We start from the raw sequence: 15966 nt of genomic DNA on the forward strand, positions 1-15966 counted from the left end.
GAGTCACTGACGTGGTCTTCCTGTCTGGGTTGGCGCCCCCCCTTGGGTTGTGCCATGGCGGAGGTCTTTGTGGGCTATACTCGGCCTTGTCTCGGGATCGTATGTTGGTGGTTGGAGATATCCCTCCAGTGGTGTGGGGGCTGTGCTTTGGCAAAGTGGGTGGGGTTATATCCTACCTGTTTGGCCCTGTCCGGGGTTTTCATTGGATGGGGCCACAGTTTCTCCTGACCCTCCTGTCTCAGCCTCCAGTATTTATGCTGCAGTAGTTTATGTGTCGGGGGGCTAGTGTCAGTCTGTCACATCTGGAGTATTTCTCTTGTCTTTTCCGGTGTCCTGTGTGAATTTAAATATGCTCTCTCTAATTCTCTCTTTCTCTTTTTCTTTCTTTCTCTCTCTCGGAGGACCTGAGCCCTAGGACCATGCCTCAGGACTACCTGGCTTGATGACTCCTTGCTGTCCCCAGTCCACCTGGCCGTGCTGCTGCTCCAGTTCCAACTGTTCTGCCTGCGGCTATGGAACCCTGACCTGTTCACTGGACGTGCTACCTGTCCCAGACCTGCTGTCCCAGACCTGCTGGAACCCTGACCTGTTCACCGGACGTGCTACCTGTCCCAGACCTGCTGTTTTCAACTCTCTAGAGACAGCAGGAGCGGTAGAGATACTCTCAAAGATCGGCTATGAAAAAACCAACTGACACTTACTCTTGTGTTACTGACTTGTTGCACCCCCGACAACTAACATAATTATTATTATATGACCATGCTGGTCATTTATGAACATTTGAACATCTTGGCCATGTGCTGTTATAATCTCCACCCGGCACAGCCAGAAGAGGACTGGCCACCCCTCATAGCCTGGTTCCTCTCTAGGTTTCTTCCTAGGTTTTGGCCTTTCTAGGGAGTTTTTCCTAGCCACCGTGCTTCTACACCTGTATTGCTTTCTGTTTGGGGTTTTAGGCTGGGTTTCTGTACAGCACTTTGAGATATCAGCTGATGTAAGAAGGGCTATATAAATAAATTTGATTTGATTTGATACTCCTGTGTAAGGGTCTGCAGCGAATCACAGCCAGACACAAGAGAGAAGCAAATGTAACCACAGGACATGTGACAGTGTTGATGGACACCCTATGTTCATAAATGGACAGAAAGTTCCACAGAATGGAATATAATCACATGTTATAAGAAACTGCTGCACTTGACCCCAGGTTTAAGAAGTTAGCCTTCAGTGATGCCAGAGCGTTTGATGAGGTTCTTCAAAGAATAACCTCAGCAGCAGGGAGGAACAGCCCCAGCAGTCAGCTGGCTCAGGTACCAGGGCAACAGGAAGAAGAGGGATCAGTTGGAGCAGAAGCACCAGCAGTAGCGCCACAAACGTCTGTTGTTTGGATGCTGTTTGACGAGAGAGCAACTGGGGATGCAACACAAAGAAATCCCTCAGCAGATGCCATAATGGAGGTCCGATCCTATTTGGAGGATCCCCTCCTCCAAAGAGCTGCAGATCCTCTGAGCTGGTAGAAGAACAAGGCCTCTGTCTACCCACGGCTTACTAAAGTCATGGCAGGGAGAATCTGCATAGTGGCCACATCCGTTCCCTCTGAGAGGGTCTTCTTGAAAACGGGACAAATAATTACTGAAAGAAGAAACCGCATCAGCCCCTCGAAAGTGAGGCAGCTTGTATTTCTGAATGCAAATCACTCATAAAAGCAGCATTGGTCAGCATTGCTGTGTGCTGCTGGTTAAAACATAGCAATAAAGAAGAGAGAGAAAAGAGGGACCAGTTTAATGTTTTAAGTGGGATGCTGCAGTTTTGCAAATTGTTATTTATTTTTCTTTGATATGGTGCAGTATTCTATTATGCTGTTCAGATTGTATTCATTTTGAATGGTTAGATTTATATGCACTTTGTTTAGATACATTAAAAAGTTATACTTTAAATGCAAATGTTTAATAGCATTCTTTTTCATAACAAACCAATGCATTTTTAAATACATTGTGGTTAATATAGAGTATGATTTCATTTAATAATTTAATTAGAATCGTTTTAACACCAATCATAATCAAACTATCGCAACTGTTTGACTTGAAAAAATACAAAACATATATTTTTTTAAGAGCCGTTTGGGAGCCAAAAGAGCTCACTGAAAAGAGCCGGAATGCCCATCACTAAACCCGGTACAGTAGGTGGCAGCAATTCACCAAAAGATGTAGTCTGCCATAAAACCTTGATGAAGAAGAAGAAGTTCAGTTCACAGAAGTTTCTACAGTAAATAGCTTACGTTGTACATTGATAAATAAGAAGACATGCTTTCCGTCCTCACATTGCTTTTGATATTATTCAGTCTAAATGAGGCCAAACAGAAAGATTTGTACACTTTCAAAGTTGTTAATAGCAGAGGGAGATTAGTCTCTTTGGAAAAATACAGGGGTTCGGTAAGTTTGAAACTCGAGCCTACGAACTTTTGCACGGTGGCCTATGCAAATGTGCCATTTGTTACCGGTGAATGCATGCTGCGGAATTTCCTTTCATAAGGCATGCATAATCTATGCATGTTTTATATCAATAGCATCTTACTCTTATGAATAAAATGCTAAGTTTAGACCAAATTCTTTGTGTCTATCATCTGTATACGTGGCAACTGCTGCTGGACTCCAACGTTACTTAGAATAGTAAATTGTTTTATAGGCCAATAGCTAGCCTTAGTTTGATCCAACTGTTATGTCTGGTTGTGTATTACTGACAATAATGTAACCTGCATAAAGTTATTATTTCATATGCCTTATAAAAGAGAGGTAATATTCCTTTTCTGTAGTCAGTGATAATTTAATATTTTTAAAACATCAAGATGGGCCATTGTAATACATATTTAAAACTTGTATTTACTAATTGTCAACTTTTTTCATTGGTTATAACCATATCACAGGACACATTCTATAGACCGTCTGCATGCTGCATAATATGAACAGAATTTGAAAGTGTGATACAGTAGAAAGAGGCGTTCACAAATCTGCCCATTTTCTATCCTTACCACGTGTAGTTCCGTCGTATTGACACTAGAGGACAGCAATACCATATGAGCACTACAGGCAAAACCTTTTTTTTCTCGTAGCGTTTCCCCCCGAGCTGCATTTATTTAAAGGCCGGGTGCACAGCCAGGGATACTGATGCAAACACTTTTTGACCTAAGAAGTCCAAGTAACCTATTAATAAACGAAAACACAATGCACAATGAAAAGTGCACGTCTGCTAAATGGAGCATTCATGAGGAATTTATTGCGAAGCATTTATTTATTTCTCCTTTTAGAGTTTATTATTGTGCAGTATTATTCTAGCGCTTTATACAATTTTACATGTATGAAAATGTATGCACTTACTATTGTAAGTAGATCTGGAGTAGTGTAAAATGTAAATTAAACACTTTAGAAATTGAATAGCAACTTTTCACTTTGATGGATACAATTATAGACCTTGAAGAGGAAGGTAGATGTATAGAAAAATACAGAAATATAAAGTTGGCCATAAACATGGCTCACAAAACCAGGCTCACGAATCACTTTTTTTGCTGCTGTCTCCGATGAGTCACACATTCACATAAGAGAACATAGGACAGCCCACAGGGCACAGACATCACTTCAACATCTATTCCATGTTGGTTCAACATAATTTCAATGAAATGAAATGGAAACAGCATTGATTAAACCAGTGTGTGCCCAGTGGGAAGTAATGGCTCAAACATTCACCTCAAGGATGTTTGGAATGTGTTGGTGCAATTCTATAATCCCAGTGTTCAAGTGATATTTTGGAAAAAATTATTTGGCACAAAAGTAGTGCACTGGGCCTTTACTATTCCTGCATTAGAGGACCCATATAGCCATCTGTAGTGCAGGCAAAAAAAACATGTTTCATAGCAAATCACATGTAATGTAATATATCTTCTATTTTATCAAAAAGTCACTGCATCTGTTCAATACTAAAACCGAGCTATTGGCCCAGAATTGCTAAAATATTTTAATGGATATAAAGAATTGGACTTGACCAAACATTATTGCAACGATTGACCATTTTCCAGGGCTTCTTTCACTATCACCCTCATTACTACCTGGCCTGAACCTCCACTATTCACACTGCTCAGAGACTGCTCATCACTTACATTCACCTCCAAACCTTTGATCTTGTTTTCCTTGAAACCATGCCCACTCAATTCTTAGCCTTGTAGCTCTGTGGTAGTCCCTACACACAGAGCAGGAAGGATAAAAGGGTAAAACTATTTTATGGAATAACCCCTGTGCCCTTACCAAATGTGTCATCTGGTCACATAGCCAATAAATCATCACATTGAAATAGTCAGTGTGTGACTTTGGCAGGAGCTCACTGGAGCTGAGTAACAGCACCTCAAATGTTCTAATGCTTGAGCTCCTGTTCCTCTTATAGAATATTTGCTCAAAAGTATTGTGGAGCTCCTCCACCTAAATATAACAAGTACAAGCACCCAAAATGAGTACCGGTACCTATTTCAGTCAGGCACTGGAAATAGCATTCAGCACCAATGAAAGGCTACTGGTTATTTTCATATTATCGATAACAGTTTTCATCAGTACAACATTTATATTTTTAGTATTATGGTTGCCTGCAGGTGTCTCTTGTGGTGAATGTGGCCAGTGACTGTGGCTTCACTGAGGATCACTACACGGACCTGCAACAGCTGCAGAGGGACTTTGGGCCGTCCCACTTCAACGTCCTGGCCTTCCCCTGCAACCAGTTTGGCCAGCAGGAGCCTGGCAGCGACAAGGACATTGACGCATTTGTCCGGCGTGTCTATGGAGTCTCCTTCCCCCTCTTCAGCAAGATTGCTGTGGTGGGCACCGGGGCCAACAATGCCTTCAAGTACCTTGTGGGTGAGTGAACAGATGAGGGATGGATGGGGGCAGAGGCATATACACATACACACATATACATCGAGATGTATGGGTGGCAGGTAGCCTTGCGGTTAGGAGCGTAGGGCCAGTAACCGAAACGTCGCTGGTTGAAATTCCCCAGCCAACTAGGTGAAAATCTGTCGATATGCCCTTGAGCAAGGCACTTAACCATAATTGCTCCAGGGTCACTGAAATAGTCAGTGTGTGATTCCTGGCTCTGACCCCATTCACAGGGGGAGTGGGATATTCATTTGTGAAAAAGGACAAATGTAAGCACCCACCTAATTATCTTTATAAGGTGTCTGTGTATAGTTAACTGAATGTCCTTTGGGTGGTGGGCCATTAGTAAATTAAAAAGAAAAGGGGAGCTCTAGGAGCTCAGATGAAATCATTTAATAACCTAATATCCAATGTTTCCACAGACAAGCTGTCTTTATCAGGGTATAATGACAAACACTGCGGGTCACTAGTTTATATAGTGTCAAAGGACACACACAGGTGTCTGTAATCATGGCCGGGTGTGGCCTGATATCATTGGTTAATTCTCATATAAAAATAACATACAAAAACATAAATGGATAGCATATGATCATAGATACAATTTGGCTACATAGGCCTACAAACGTTTACAATGAGTAGCAAAATCACAAGAATGGCTTCAGGTCAACGTCTATGTTGAGACCGAATGGAGCAAGGGTCTTTAAATTAAAGGTCCAGACAGCCTCTCGTTTTAATAATAAATTGTCGAGGTCACGGCCTCTCCTAGGGAGGTTGACATGTTCGATGCCGATATAACGTAGGGACAAAATCGAGTGGTTTGCTTCCATAAAGTGGGCCGCAACTGGGTAAGTCGAGTTCCTGCACCTAATGGTGCTACGATGCTCCGAGATTCATACTTTTAATTCACGCTTATAAGTTATAAGATAAATAACTGCCTTAGTGGAGCACGTGATAACACCTTTGACTGGGATCTGTTTCCCTGTTTGGGGGAGTTTGAAAGATCTACATTTATAAGTGCCATTGCATTGAGCACAGCCATTACACTTGTAGTTTCCATCCGGTAGAGGCGCAAATAGACGTTGTGCAGGGATATTTTGGGGTGGTAAATCAGAGTTTACCAATTGATCGCTGAGATTTCTGCCCCGCGAGAATACGACCAAGGGAGGGTCTGAAAACACATTACCGATACTGTCATCGGATCTTAGAATGTGCCAATGTTTGTGAGCGATTCCCTTAATTTGTTCAGAGCACTTTGAATGGCGGGTAGTTAGAATGCAAGAATGCTTCTTTTTGTGAGACTGTCCTTGTAAGAGATCATGTCTCGATTTGTTTTGAATTTTCTCAATGGCAGTATTAATCTGACAATTTCTATACCCCCTCCTTTAATTTTCTTTGTGTCTCAGCCATATTTCTGTCGAATTCTGATTGTTTTTTTGCAATTTTTTTTTTATTGCATCCTAAGATGCTGGGTTCTTTTACCGAAGACTCCGAAGCGTACTTATAATAAACGGAACAGATATATTTAATGTTCTCCTTAACACATTACAGTCGACACTCTACAGTGTCTTCAGCCCAACTCTCCCATACATCATTGAACTTTTACCGCCCTTGCATTTCGGAATCCAATCACTTCAATGCAAGAACGGAAACCCCATTGTCATTTGGTAATTCAAATAACTCAACCTCTGCATACAAATCCCATTGGTAATTGGCAACCATTTAAAATCTAAACTCATTGACACATAATACATTTCTCAATACACCACACTCCTCCCCAGAATTTCTCACTTCCTCTGAAACATCCTTGATGAACATCATGGGTTTTCCAAAACAGTTTTTCACTTATCAAGTCATATACAACCTGTTTACAGATCCACTCGGTCCGGAGGCCTTCTGACCCTTTTTGGCCTCTTATGACGCTCTGGGCCCTGAGGCTCACGGCCTGGCACAATCTGTGTCTCTGTATGCATGCCCGTCAGTCTTAGTTCCCAAGTCCCAATCAGAAATGTTCCACTCTGACACATTCAGGTCTTCTCTTTCATTGTGTTGCATCATCATTTGATCCACATGCTTCTTACACAATTTTCCCTCAGTCTGCACTAAGCAGGTTACAGGACCAAGTACCCTTTTCACAACTCCGGGTACCCATTTCTCTCTCTGTCCTCCCTGGTAATCTCGGACAAGTACTGTTTGTTCCCACTGAAAAAAACGAAGACGCTTGCCCACCCCCTTGTCCTGTATCTTAGACTGTGTGTCAGCTGAAAAGCTGGGATAACCTTGTTCTAACCTGTCTTTTTAGGAACAACTCTGCTGGAGTTATTCCAGTTATGGCATGCAGCGTATTCCTGTAGGCAAACAGAAAGTTATCAACACTATGCTGTACAGACCGTCCTGATGACTTGTCCTTCTGAAGAGCATGTTTTAGATTCTGTACAAGTCGCTCTGCTGCGCCATTTGAAGCAGCATGATACGGAGCCAATTTTATGTGTTTCACCCCATTCAACTGGAAGAATATCTCCATCTCTTTTGACACCAGCCCTCGGCCCATTGTCTGAAACCCACTCCTCAACTAACCAGTAGGCTGAGAACATTCCCCGGAGTGTCTCTACCGTGGCTGTAGCTGAAGTATTACTCATACACTTTACTTCTGGCCAGTGTGAGTATACATCTGTAACTACTAAGAACTGGTGCTTTCCCTTTTGAGCAAAATCTATATGAATGGCCTCAGGCCATTTCCAAGGATGCACTGGTGCAAGGTTCAGCATATGTGTCACGATTCTCTAAAGCAGAACCCAGAAACAGACCAGGACCAGGTGAGTTGAACGAAGGTGAGTATTTATTTACAGACTCAAATGTGAAAGCAGAATAATCCAGGAGACGGAGCGGGCAGCGGAGGTGAGTTGGTGAGAGTGAATCGGCAGATGCAATGATGTCACAGAAGCCACCGACGACCAGGCAGGGGTGGGGTGAATGTTCCGGGAGAATGATGTTCATTGCTAACAATCCGACAGGGAATGGATGTCAGGTCAGAGCTTATGAAGTGGAGAGGTGATGATCAGGACCAGGTGTGCAGATAGCTGATGAGATGCAGGTGCGGGTAATCGAGAAATCTCCCGCCTAGCTTCATCGCCGGCAACCAGACAGGGTTCGTTCAGGAACCTCAGGAAACAGACTCCAAGACAGAAAACAGGCAACTCAGGCAGAAAACAGTCTCAGGAAGCGGGATTCATGACAATATGTCTATTAGACTGACACAACTGGCATCTCCTTACCATGTCTTCAATGTCTGTGTCTAACCTGGGCCACCAAAAGTGGCTCCTGCAAGAGCTTTCATTTTGACCATGCCCCCGTGGTTTTCATGTAGCTCCTTCAGTAGGTCCCTCTGTAGAGTAGACCGGCAGCACCTCTCTCATACCCCATAACACACAATCACTTTCTACAGTCCTTCTCACTCAATGAGGCTTTAGTTCAGGATCAGTAACATGGTTAGGGCACCATGTAAGTGTGAAGTGCTTCACTTTTGCCAAACCCTCGTCCTTGGTAGTTTCCCTGGCTATGTCCTTAGCTAAAATGGGAAGTACATCTAAAAAAGACACTCGATAGTTTGGATTGCTCTGGGACCCCCCCCCTATCAAATCTATCAAGCCTATCAAATCAAATTTTATTTATTTCATACACATGGTTAGCAGATGTTAATGCTAGTGTAGCGAAATGCGTGTGCTTCTAGTTCCAACAGTGCAGTAATATCTAACAAGTAATCTAACAATTCCCCAACAACTACCTAATACACACAAATCTAAAGGGGTGAATGAGAATTTGTACATGTAAGTACATGGATGAGCGATGGCCGAGCGGCATAGACAAGGTGCAATAGATGGTATAAAATACAGTATATACATGTGATATGAGTAATGTAAGATATGTAAACATTATTAAAGTGGAATTATTTAGAGTGTACGGTATAAAGTGACTAGTGATCCATTTATTAAAGTGGCCAGTGATTGGGTCTCAATGTAGGCAGCAGCCTCTCTGAGTTAGTGATTGTTGTTTAGCAGTCTGATGGCCTTGAGATAGAAGCTGTTTTTCAGTCTCTCGGTCCCAGCTTTGATGTACCTGTACTGACCTCTCCTTCTGGATGTTAGCGTGGTGAACAAGCAGTGGCTCAGGTGGTTGATGTCCTTGATGATCTTTTTGGCCTTCCAGTGATATCGGGTGCTGCGGCCTCTGTCACACTGCTTCTACGTTCTGTAAGTGGTCCTCTGTCGATTTCCCTATGATAAGAATATCATCCAGAAAGCACACAACCCCAGGTAAACCCTGTAAAACCTGGTCCATACTACGTTGGAATATAGCTGGAGCACTTGATACTCCATAAGGCAGGTTATTCATCTGGACTAAACTCTTCAACGTGTTTATAGTCAGGAAATGCTTTGACTCTTGATCTACCTACACTTGCAGGTAGGCCTGTGTAAGGTTTAACTTTGTGAACTGTTTACCCCCCAGCTAGAGTAGCAAACAAGTCCAGGGTCTTTGGTAAGGGGTACTGGTCCACATCCACCCATGCATTTACAGTCACCTTGTAATCATGACACATTCTGACACCGCCGTTTGTCTTTGGAATGCAAACTATAGGTGCTGCCCATTCACTGGATTCTATGGGTGGGGTCACTCCTTGTTTTTCTAGCTTTGTAAGCTGTTTGTCTACTGCCTTTCTGAGTGCATAAGGTTACAGGTGCAGCCTTACAAAACTTTGGAACTGCTTTCTCTGACACTTGAGTTTTGGCTTTAACTCCCTTTACCACACCCAGTTCACCACTAAACACCTCAGCATATTTATCGCACAGCTGCGCAACTGGGTCTGACACATGGTTCACTCTTGACCAATCTAATTTGAGGTGCTGAATCCAGTTCCTCCCCATTAGCGTAGGACCCTTCCCGTTTGACACTAATAGAGGTAGTGGTAACACCTGAGCACCACATTTCATTTTAACCTCCAGCTGTCCCAATAACTGAATAGGCTGAGCTGAGTAAGTTCTCACCATTACCATGTACGGTTTCACATACTCACGATCACTACACACAGTAAAAAGTCCCAAGTCCTTTTCTGACTAGTGATTTCTGACTGTGCTGGAGCCTGTAGGCAGTAGCAGTTCTGCCTTCTCAACTTGATCTGTTGTCCATTAGCGTGTCCCCTTCACTGGATTAGAATGCACTATTTGAGAGCGTTGCTTAGAAAATGTGCTGCTCCCTGCAGATACTCTCACCCTGCAAGCCCTTTTAACATTGGAACTCCTTGTAACGGCAGGTCTGCTGTGAATGTCCTGTCCCCAAACAGCCAAACAGCGAAAACAGGGCTTTGACGTCTCCCCCCTCTGGTCTGACATCCACTTTTCTCCCGTTCGGATACGGGTCGATGCCCCTCCCATTTTGTGGTCAACTGATCGGATCTCAACTGAGTCGATGTCTGCTGGAATTTCTGCATACTCTGGGCTGTGCACTCCAAGTTGTTGACAATGTCCAATACTTTTGCCCATGTTAAATTCTTCCCATGTGCCGCGCTTAACATCTTGCCATGCAGCTCCTTACTGGCAACTCCATAAACTAGCTGGTCCCTAAGCTGCTCCTCTAGTGCAGCACCAAACTCACATGTAGCTGCCATTTCCTTTAGCGATGCTATATACTCAGCTAACGTCTCTCCCGCCAACTGTTTCCTATTCCGAAAAACATACCTCTTACTCAACATAAAAGTCTCTAAGAGCTGAAATGAGCTCCTGGAAGCTAGCCTCTCCCAGCTTTTTCAGCGCTACCAAATCTTTCAGCAGCGTAAACATCTTTGAACGCACGACTGATAGAAACACCGTACTTCTGCGGTCGTCAGCTATCTCGTTAACTGCAAAAATTGCTCCTCATATGTGCTGAAGCTCTAGTTAGCCTCTTGGAAACACAAACCGGTCTCACTACTGAAAAGTGCCATAGCTCTCATTAGCCCATGCGCCATTTCTTCCCAGCTGACCAACTCAACTCACTTTCTAGCTCGTTCACTCAGTTGGTCCTCAGTAGTCTGAGGATTTTGCCTCAGAATTCCGTTATCCTCGTCGCCAGTTGTTGCATCCTAAGATGCTGGGTTCTTTTACTGAAGACTCCGAAGTGTACTTATAAAAAACAGAACAGATATATTTAATGTTCTCCTGAACACATTACAGTCGACTACTCTACAGTGTCTTCAGCCCAACTCTCCCATATATCATTGAACTTTTTCTCATAATCCAATCACTTCAATGCAAGAACGGAAACCCCATTGTCATTTGGTAATTCAAATAACTCAACCTCTGCATACAAATCTCATTGGCTATTTGCAACCATTTTAAATCTAAACTCATTAACACATAATACATTTCTCAATACACCAGACTTTTGATTCGACAGAATTGTCTGTAGGGCAAACTGCTTTTCAAGGGAAACGGGTGACAACTATCAGCCCTCAACAAACTGTTAGGATCAGTAGGTTTCCTGTAAAGATCAGTGTATAGAACATTATCCTCACATAAAATCAGAAGATCAAGGAAACTGATTTGACGTGTGTCAGATTGCATAGTAAATCTCAGGTGCTCAGAACAAGAGTTAAGAAAAGCATGGAATGCCTGGAGCTGTTTTGCATCAACCCTCCATAGAACAAAAATATCATCAATGTACCATTTCCAAATAATAATGTTCGGCAAGAAAACATTTTTGAGAGGATTGAACATGGACTGTTTCTCCATGTAACCCACGTACAAATTACCATAGTTAGGAGCCATAGGGGATCCCATCATAGGACCCTTTGTCTGAATAAAGAAATCATTTAGAAACATGAAGTAGTTGTGTGTGAGTACTATTTCAGCCAATGTTATAATGCATGCACTGGAAGGTAATTCATTAGGGTCACGTGGCAGAAGAAAATGTTCCATGGCTTCAATACCGCCCTCGTGTGGAATATTCGTGTATAATGACTCAACATCAAAAGTGACTAACAAAGTATTATCAGGGAGAGGATCAAATGATTTAATAATAGAGATCATACTGTTGGTGTCCTTTACAAAGGAGGGGAGCTGTTCTGCGAGTGGTCTAATAAAAAAGTTAACGAAAGTCGATAAAGGGGCCTTTACTGCGTCAGTGCCCGCTACATTCTTGTGTAATTTTGTATCGAAAGTGGCAATTTTAGGTTGTTGAATAGCAAAAAAGTTGTGTTCTTTTTTGGTGATCTGACCAGAAATTAAATGCCCATCTAGGAGAGTAAAGACAGTGTTCTGAAATTGGGAAGTGGGGTCACTTCTGAGTTTGTTGTTAAAGGTGTTGTCAAGCAGTTGTCTATGACACTCATTTACATAAGCTGTCCTATCCATGAGTACAACCGACCCACCCTTAACAGCAGGGCGGGTAAGGACTGACATATTGGATCAAGGCTTGTTTTTCATCCTTGGGTAAATTATGGAAAGATATGTACTCCTATTTGTTCTTAAGGAGATTATCAACATCTTTTTCAACGAGTCTGCAATATGTCTCAATAGAGTGATTGTGATTGGCTGGAGGTACAAAATAACTCTTACTTCTAAAAGAAGTCGAAGTATGTGCAGGTGAGCAACCTACATGTTCAGTAGAAATATAACGATTAGGGGAGCTAAAGTATCCCCTTAAACGCATGTTACTACAAAACTTAAACTTGTCTACCTTAACATCGAAATCGTTGCACTGAGTTGTAGGCACAAAATAACCCAAGGAGAGATGGGCAGGGCTCAAAATCTTGCTTGATAAATTAAAGACATTCAATCCCATGGATTCTGGGACCTTGTGTTACGGTCCCCTCTGCCTCTGGTAGTAGTTTCTTCTTACCCCGTTGGGTACGGCATCTCGTCGGTACGCGTGGCCACTGCCACCTCCCCGCTTCCGTTGGCCCAGTCTCTCATTGGATAAAAAACTACCACTGGAAGCAGATGAGGTGCTGGTTGTAGAGCGTTGGTCAGACGGGAGTGGATAGAAGTAAGCGGCATCCCTCCTGCGTCTGTCATGGAGAGGAGGAGCAGGACCTCTTGTCAGGGTTTCTCCAGAAGTAGACTTTGTTCTCGGCCTTGTCTTTTTTGTCTTGGTTGAATTTCTTGATTTTAAGTTCCTTTATTTCTGTAGACAACTTGTCCTGGAGCGCTTGGTTAGTTTTCATCAGTTCATTGAATATGCCATCATCATTAACAGCTCCTTGCAGAGCTGTGCGTTTCTCTTCAATTGTTATCCATTTCAATATAATCCCTTTTCAACTGGTCAACATTTAATGTCATTAAATCAATAGAGCATGTGTTCAGGATGGCACACCAGCGCTGTCCCAATGACGGTTCTATTTGCCACCTGTGTCCCCGTGGAATAATGCCTTGACACATTCTTAATGCACACGGGAAACTGTTGAGCGTGAAAAACCCAGCAGCATTGCAGTTCTTGACACAAACCGGTGCACCTGACACCAACTACCATACCCCGTTCGAAGGCACTTAAACCTTTTGTCTTGCCCATTCACCCTCTGAATGACACACATACACAATCCATGTCTCAATGGTCTCAATGCTTAAAAATGCTTCTTTAACCTGTCTCCTCCCCTTCATCTACACTGATTGAAGTGGATTTTACTAGTGACATCAATAAGGGATCATAGCTTTCACCTGGATTCACCTGGTCAGTGGATGTCATGGAAAGAGCCAGTGTTCTTAATGTTTTGTACACGGCTATGGGTGGGGGATGCATTTTCCAACGTTTTCCTGAATAGCTTGAAGTGTGAACAACAAGTCTATAACCCCTGACTGACATGGGCAGACAGCGACCGTCTTTGTGGACTCATTAGCAAGCCTAGGCCAGCTCAGAGTGTGTGTGTGTTTGGTTTATTATGGGTTTGAGTGGCAGGTTGGGTCCCCCAGCGGGAGATAAAATGGCAGGCTACTGGCAGACTGCAAGTTTTTACAAACGGACCCTCAGAGCGTAGGTGATTCAAACGTCAGGAAAAATCATGGGGAAGGAGAAAAAGAGGCAAATTACATTTTTACCACACTCTTGTCATATTTTCCTGAGGGAGTGCTAGTGAAAGGCTGGAGGAGAAAGGAAGGAAGGAAGGAAGGAAGGAAGGAAGGAAGGAAGGAAGGAAGGAAGGAAGGAAGGAAGGAAGGAAGGAAGGAAGGAAGGAAGGAAGGAAGGAAGGAAGGAAGGAAGGAAGGAGAGGAAGGAAGGAATGATGATTGCAATCTTCTCCTCACCTTTAAGTGTACTATGTCTAAATATTTTATTCAATGCATTTTTTCAAATCGCAACAACTAGGGGTTGAAACATGGCTTTTGATCAGATGCTAATTTGTATTCACGCTATATTAACACACAGTGAATATACTGTATATATGGTTAATTTCCAATTCATTATCATGATATTTTTTTTAACCTTTATTTAACTAGGCAAGTCAGTTAAGAACAAATTCTTATTTTCAATGACGGCCTAGGAACAGTGGGTTTACTGCCTTTTTCAGGGGCAGAACGACAGATTTTTACCTTGTCAGCTCGGGGATTCAATCTTGTAATCTTTCGGTTACTAGTCCAACGCTCTAACCACTAGGCTACCTGCCGCCCCGAAAACACATAATAAGTATATATGTTTTATGGAATTGTCACAACATTTTTTTTCTCTTTTGATTCTTTACAGAGATGTCAGGAAAAGAGCCTGACTGGAACTTCTGGAAGTACCTCATCGATACAGATGGGAAAGTCGTGGATGCCTGGGGGCCCAGTGTCTCTGTCAAAGAACTCCGACCTAAAATAGCTGAAATGGTACGGAATATCATCCTCAAGAAGAAAGAGGAACTTTAACTCAACACCTCAAGACCATTCTGACAATCTATTCAGGAGTATCCTATGTGATTGAAATCCACTGTCTGCAACAAAAACACCCTGAGCATCACAAAAATACGCTCCAAGCAGCACACACTCCAAGCACTACACACTCCAAGCACCTCACACTCCAAGCACCACACACTACATACTGTAAATGTTGTATTCTACAGATGTAGGATCTTAATTTGAGCCAGTTTGCAACATCAGGAAAATAATCCTGCAGCAATAGCAAATGTGAATTATTATGTGGATTATAATTAATGGGCATTTTTGTATGGGTTGATACATTTTTAGGGAAAATCAAGTCTGAAATTTCAAATGTGAAATTACAAGCTTCAGAAGCCTTTTTAAACACAAATACACAAAATAGTTAAAAATCTCCTGCAACAGGGTGATCAAATTAAGATCCTGTATCTGTGCCCCTATTAACTTTTATGAAACCACCTCTATGACTGCATTCAGCATACTGATATCTTCTTTTGGAAGCAGTTGATCTGCCTGCGAAAAACTCTCATCAGTAATCAGAGCTTATTGTTGTCCTGTTGAGAGGTTCTTCGTATTAGATTGCCTTTTCATGGTATATGTGTGCACATTAATAAATATACTTTTACAAAGTGGCATGAATGCTTTCATCTGTTTTTTTTCTACACAAAGCTGTACATGGAAATGTGTAGGAGGTCAATTTAGGTCAAACTTGACTTTTGCATGAACGTTTTTCTCAAATAAGATTTGTTTGTTTTTTGACTGTCTCTGCCTGTAAGGAATACTCACATTCCTTTGTAGATAAGTCTTTCACTCTCTAATGTTTTCAAGGTTAACACTGTGCATTGTGCTTTTGTGTTAGTTCTTTACCTTGTTGTCATTTACGCTTTTCTTACAGACTGTGCTTGTCCTGCCACCGCTTTGCTTTCATCTCATTTGAAACCATATCTTTGGAGAATGAAAATACATTTTGGATATTGTTTTAGCAGCCTTCCCCTATTACCTGTCCTGAATGTGTTTTCTATGGTACAAGGTGTCATTTCTCTGTTCAGCAAAGTGTTTTTATCCTTGGAAGATTTCGGTTGATTACCTTGGTACAAAATAGGGCTATTGATTTCGGAGAAGACCCAGTTTGGCTGACACTGCATTGTCAGTAGGGTTGAATTCAGATGAAATAA

The 15966-nt window shown here is 42.4% G+C and overlaps 1 protein-coding gene across 1 annotated transcript; it reads left to right on the forward strand.

Moving 5' to 3' along the window:
* The first annotated feature begins 2268 nt into the window (after positions 1–2268).
* On the forward strand, positions 2269–14886 carry gpx7 (glutathione peroxidase 7). Its single transcript, NM_001140889.2, is given in 3 exon segments — positions 2269–2429; positions 4631–4892; positions 14619–14886. Coding segments are annotated over 3 exon segments (555 nt in total). The 5' UTR covers positions 2269–2300; the 3' UTR covers positions 14783–14886.
* Positions 14887–15966: the final 1080 nt, after the last annotated feature.

The sequence above is a fragment of the Salmo salar genome, chromosome ssa10 (assembly GCF_905237065.1).
Source record: "Salmo salar chromosome ssa10, Ssal_v3.1, whole genome shotgun sequence".
NCBI lineage: Eukaryota > Metazoa > Chordata > Actinopteri > Salmoniformes > Salmonidae > Salmo > Salmo salar.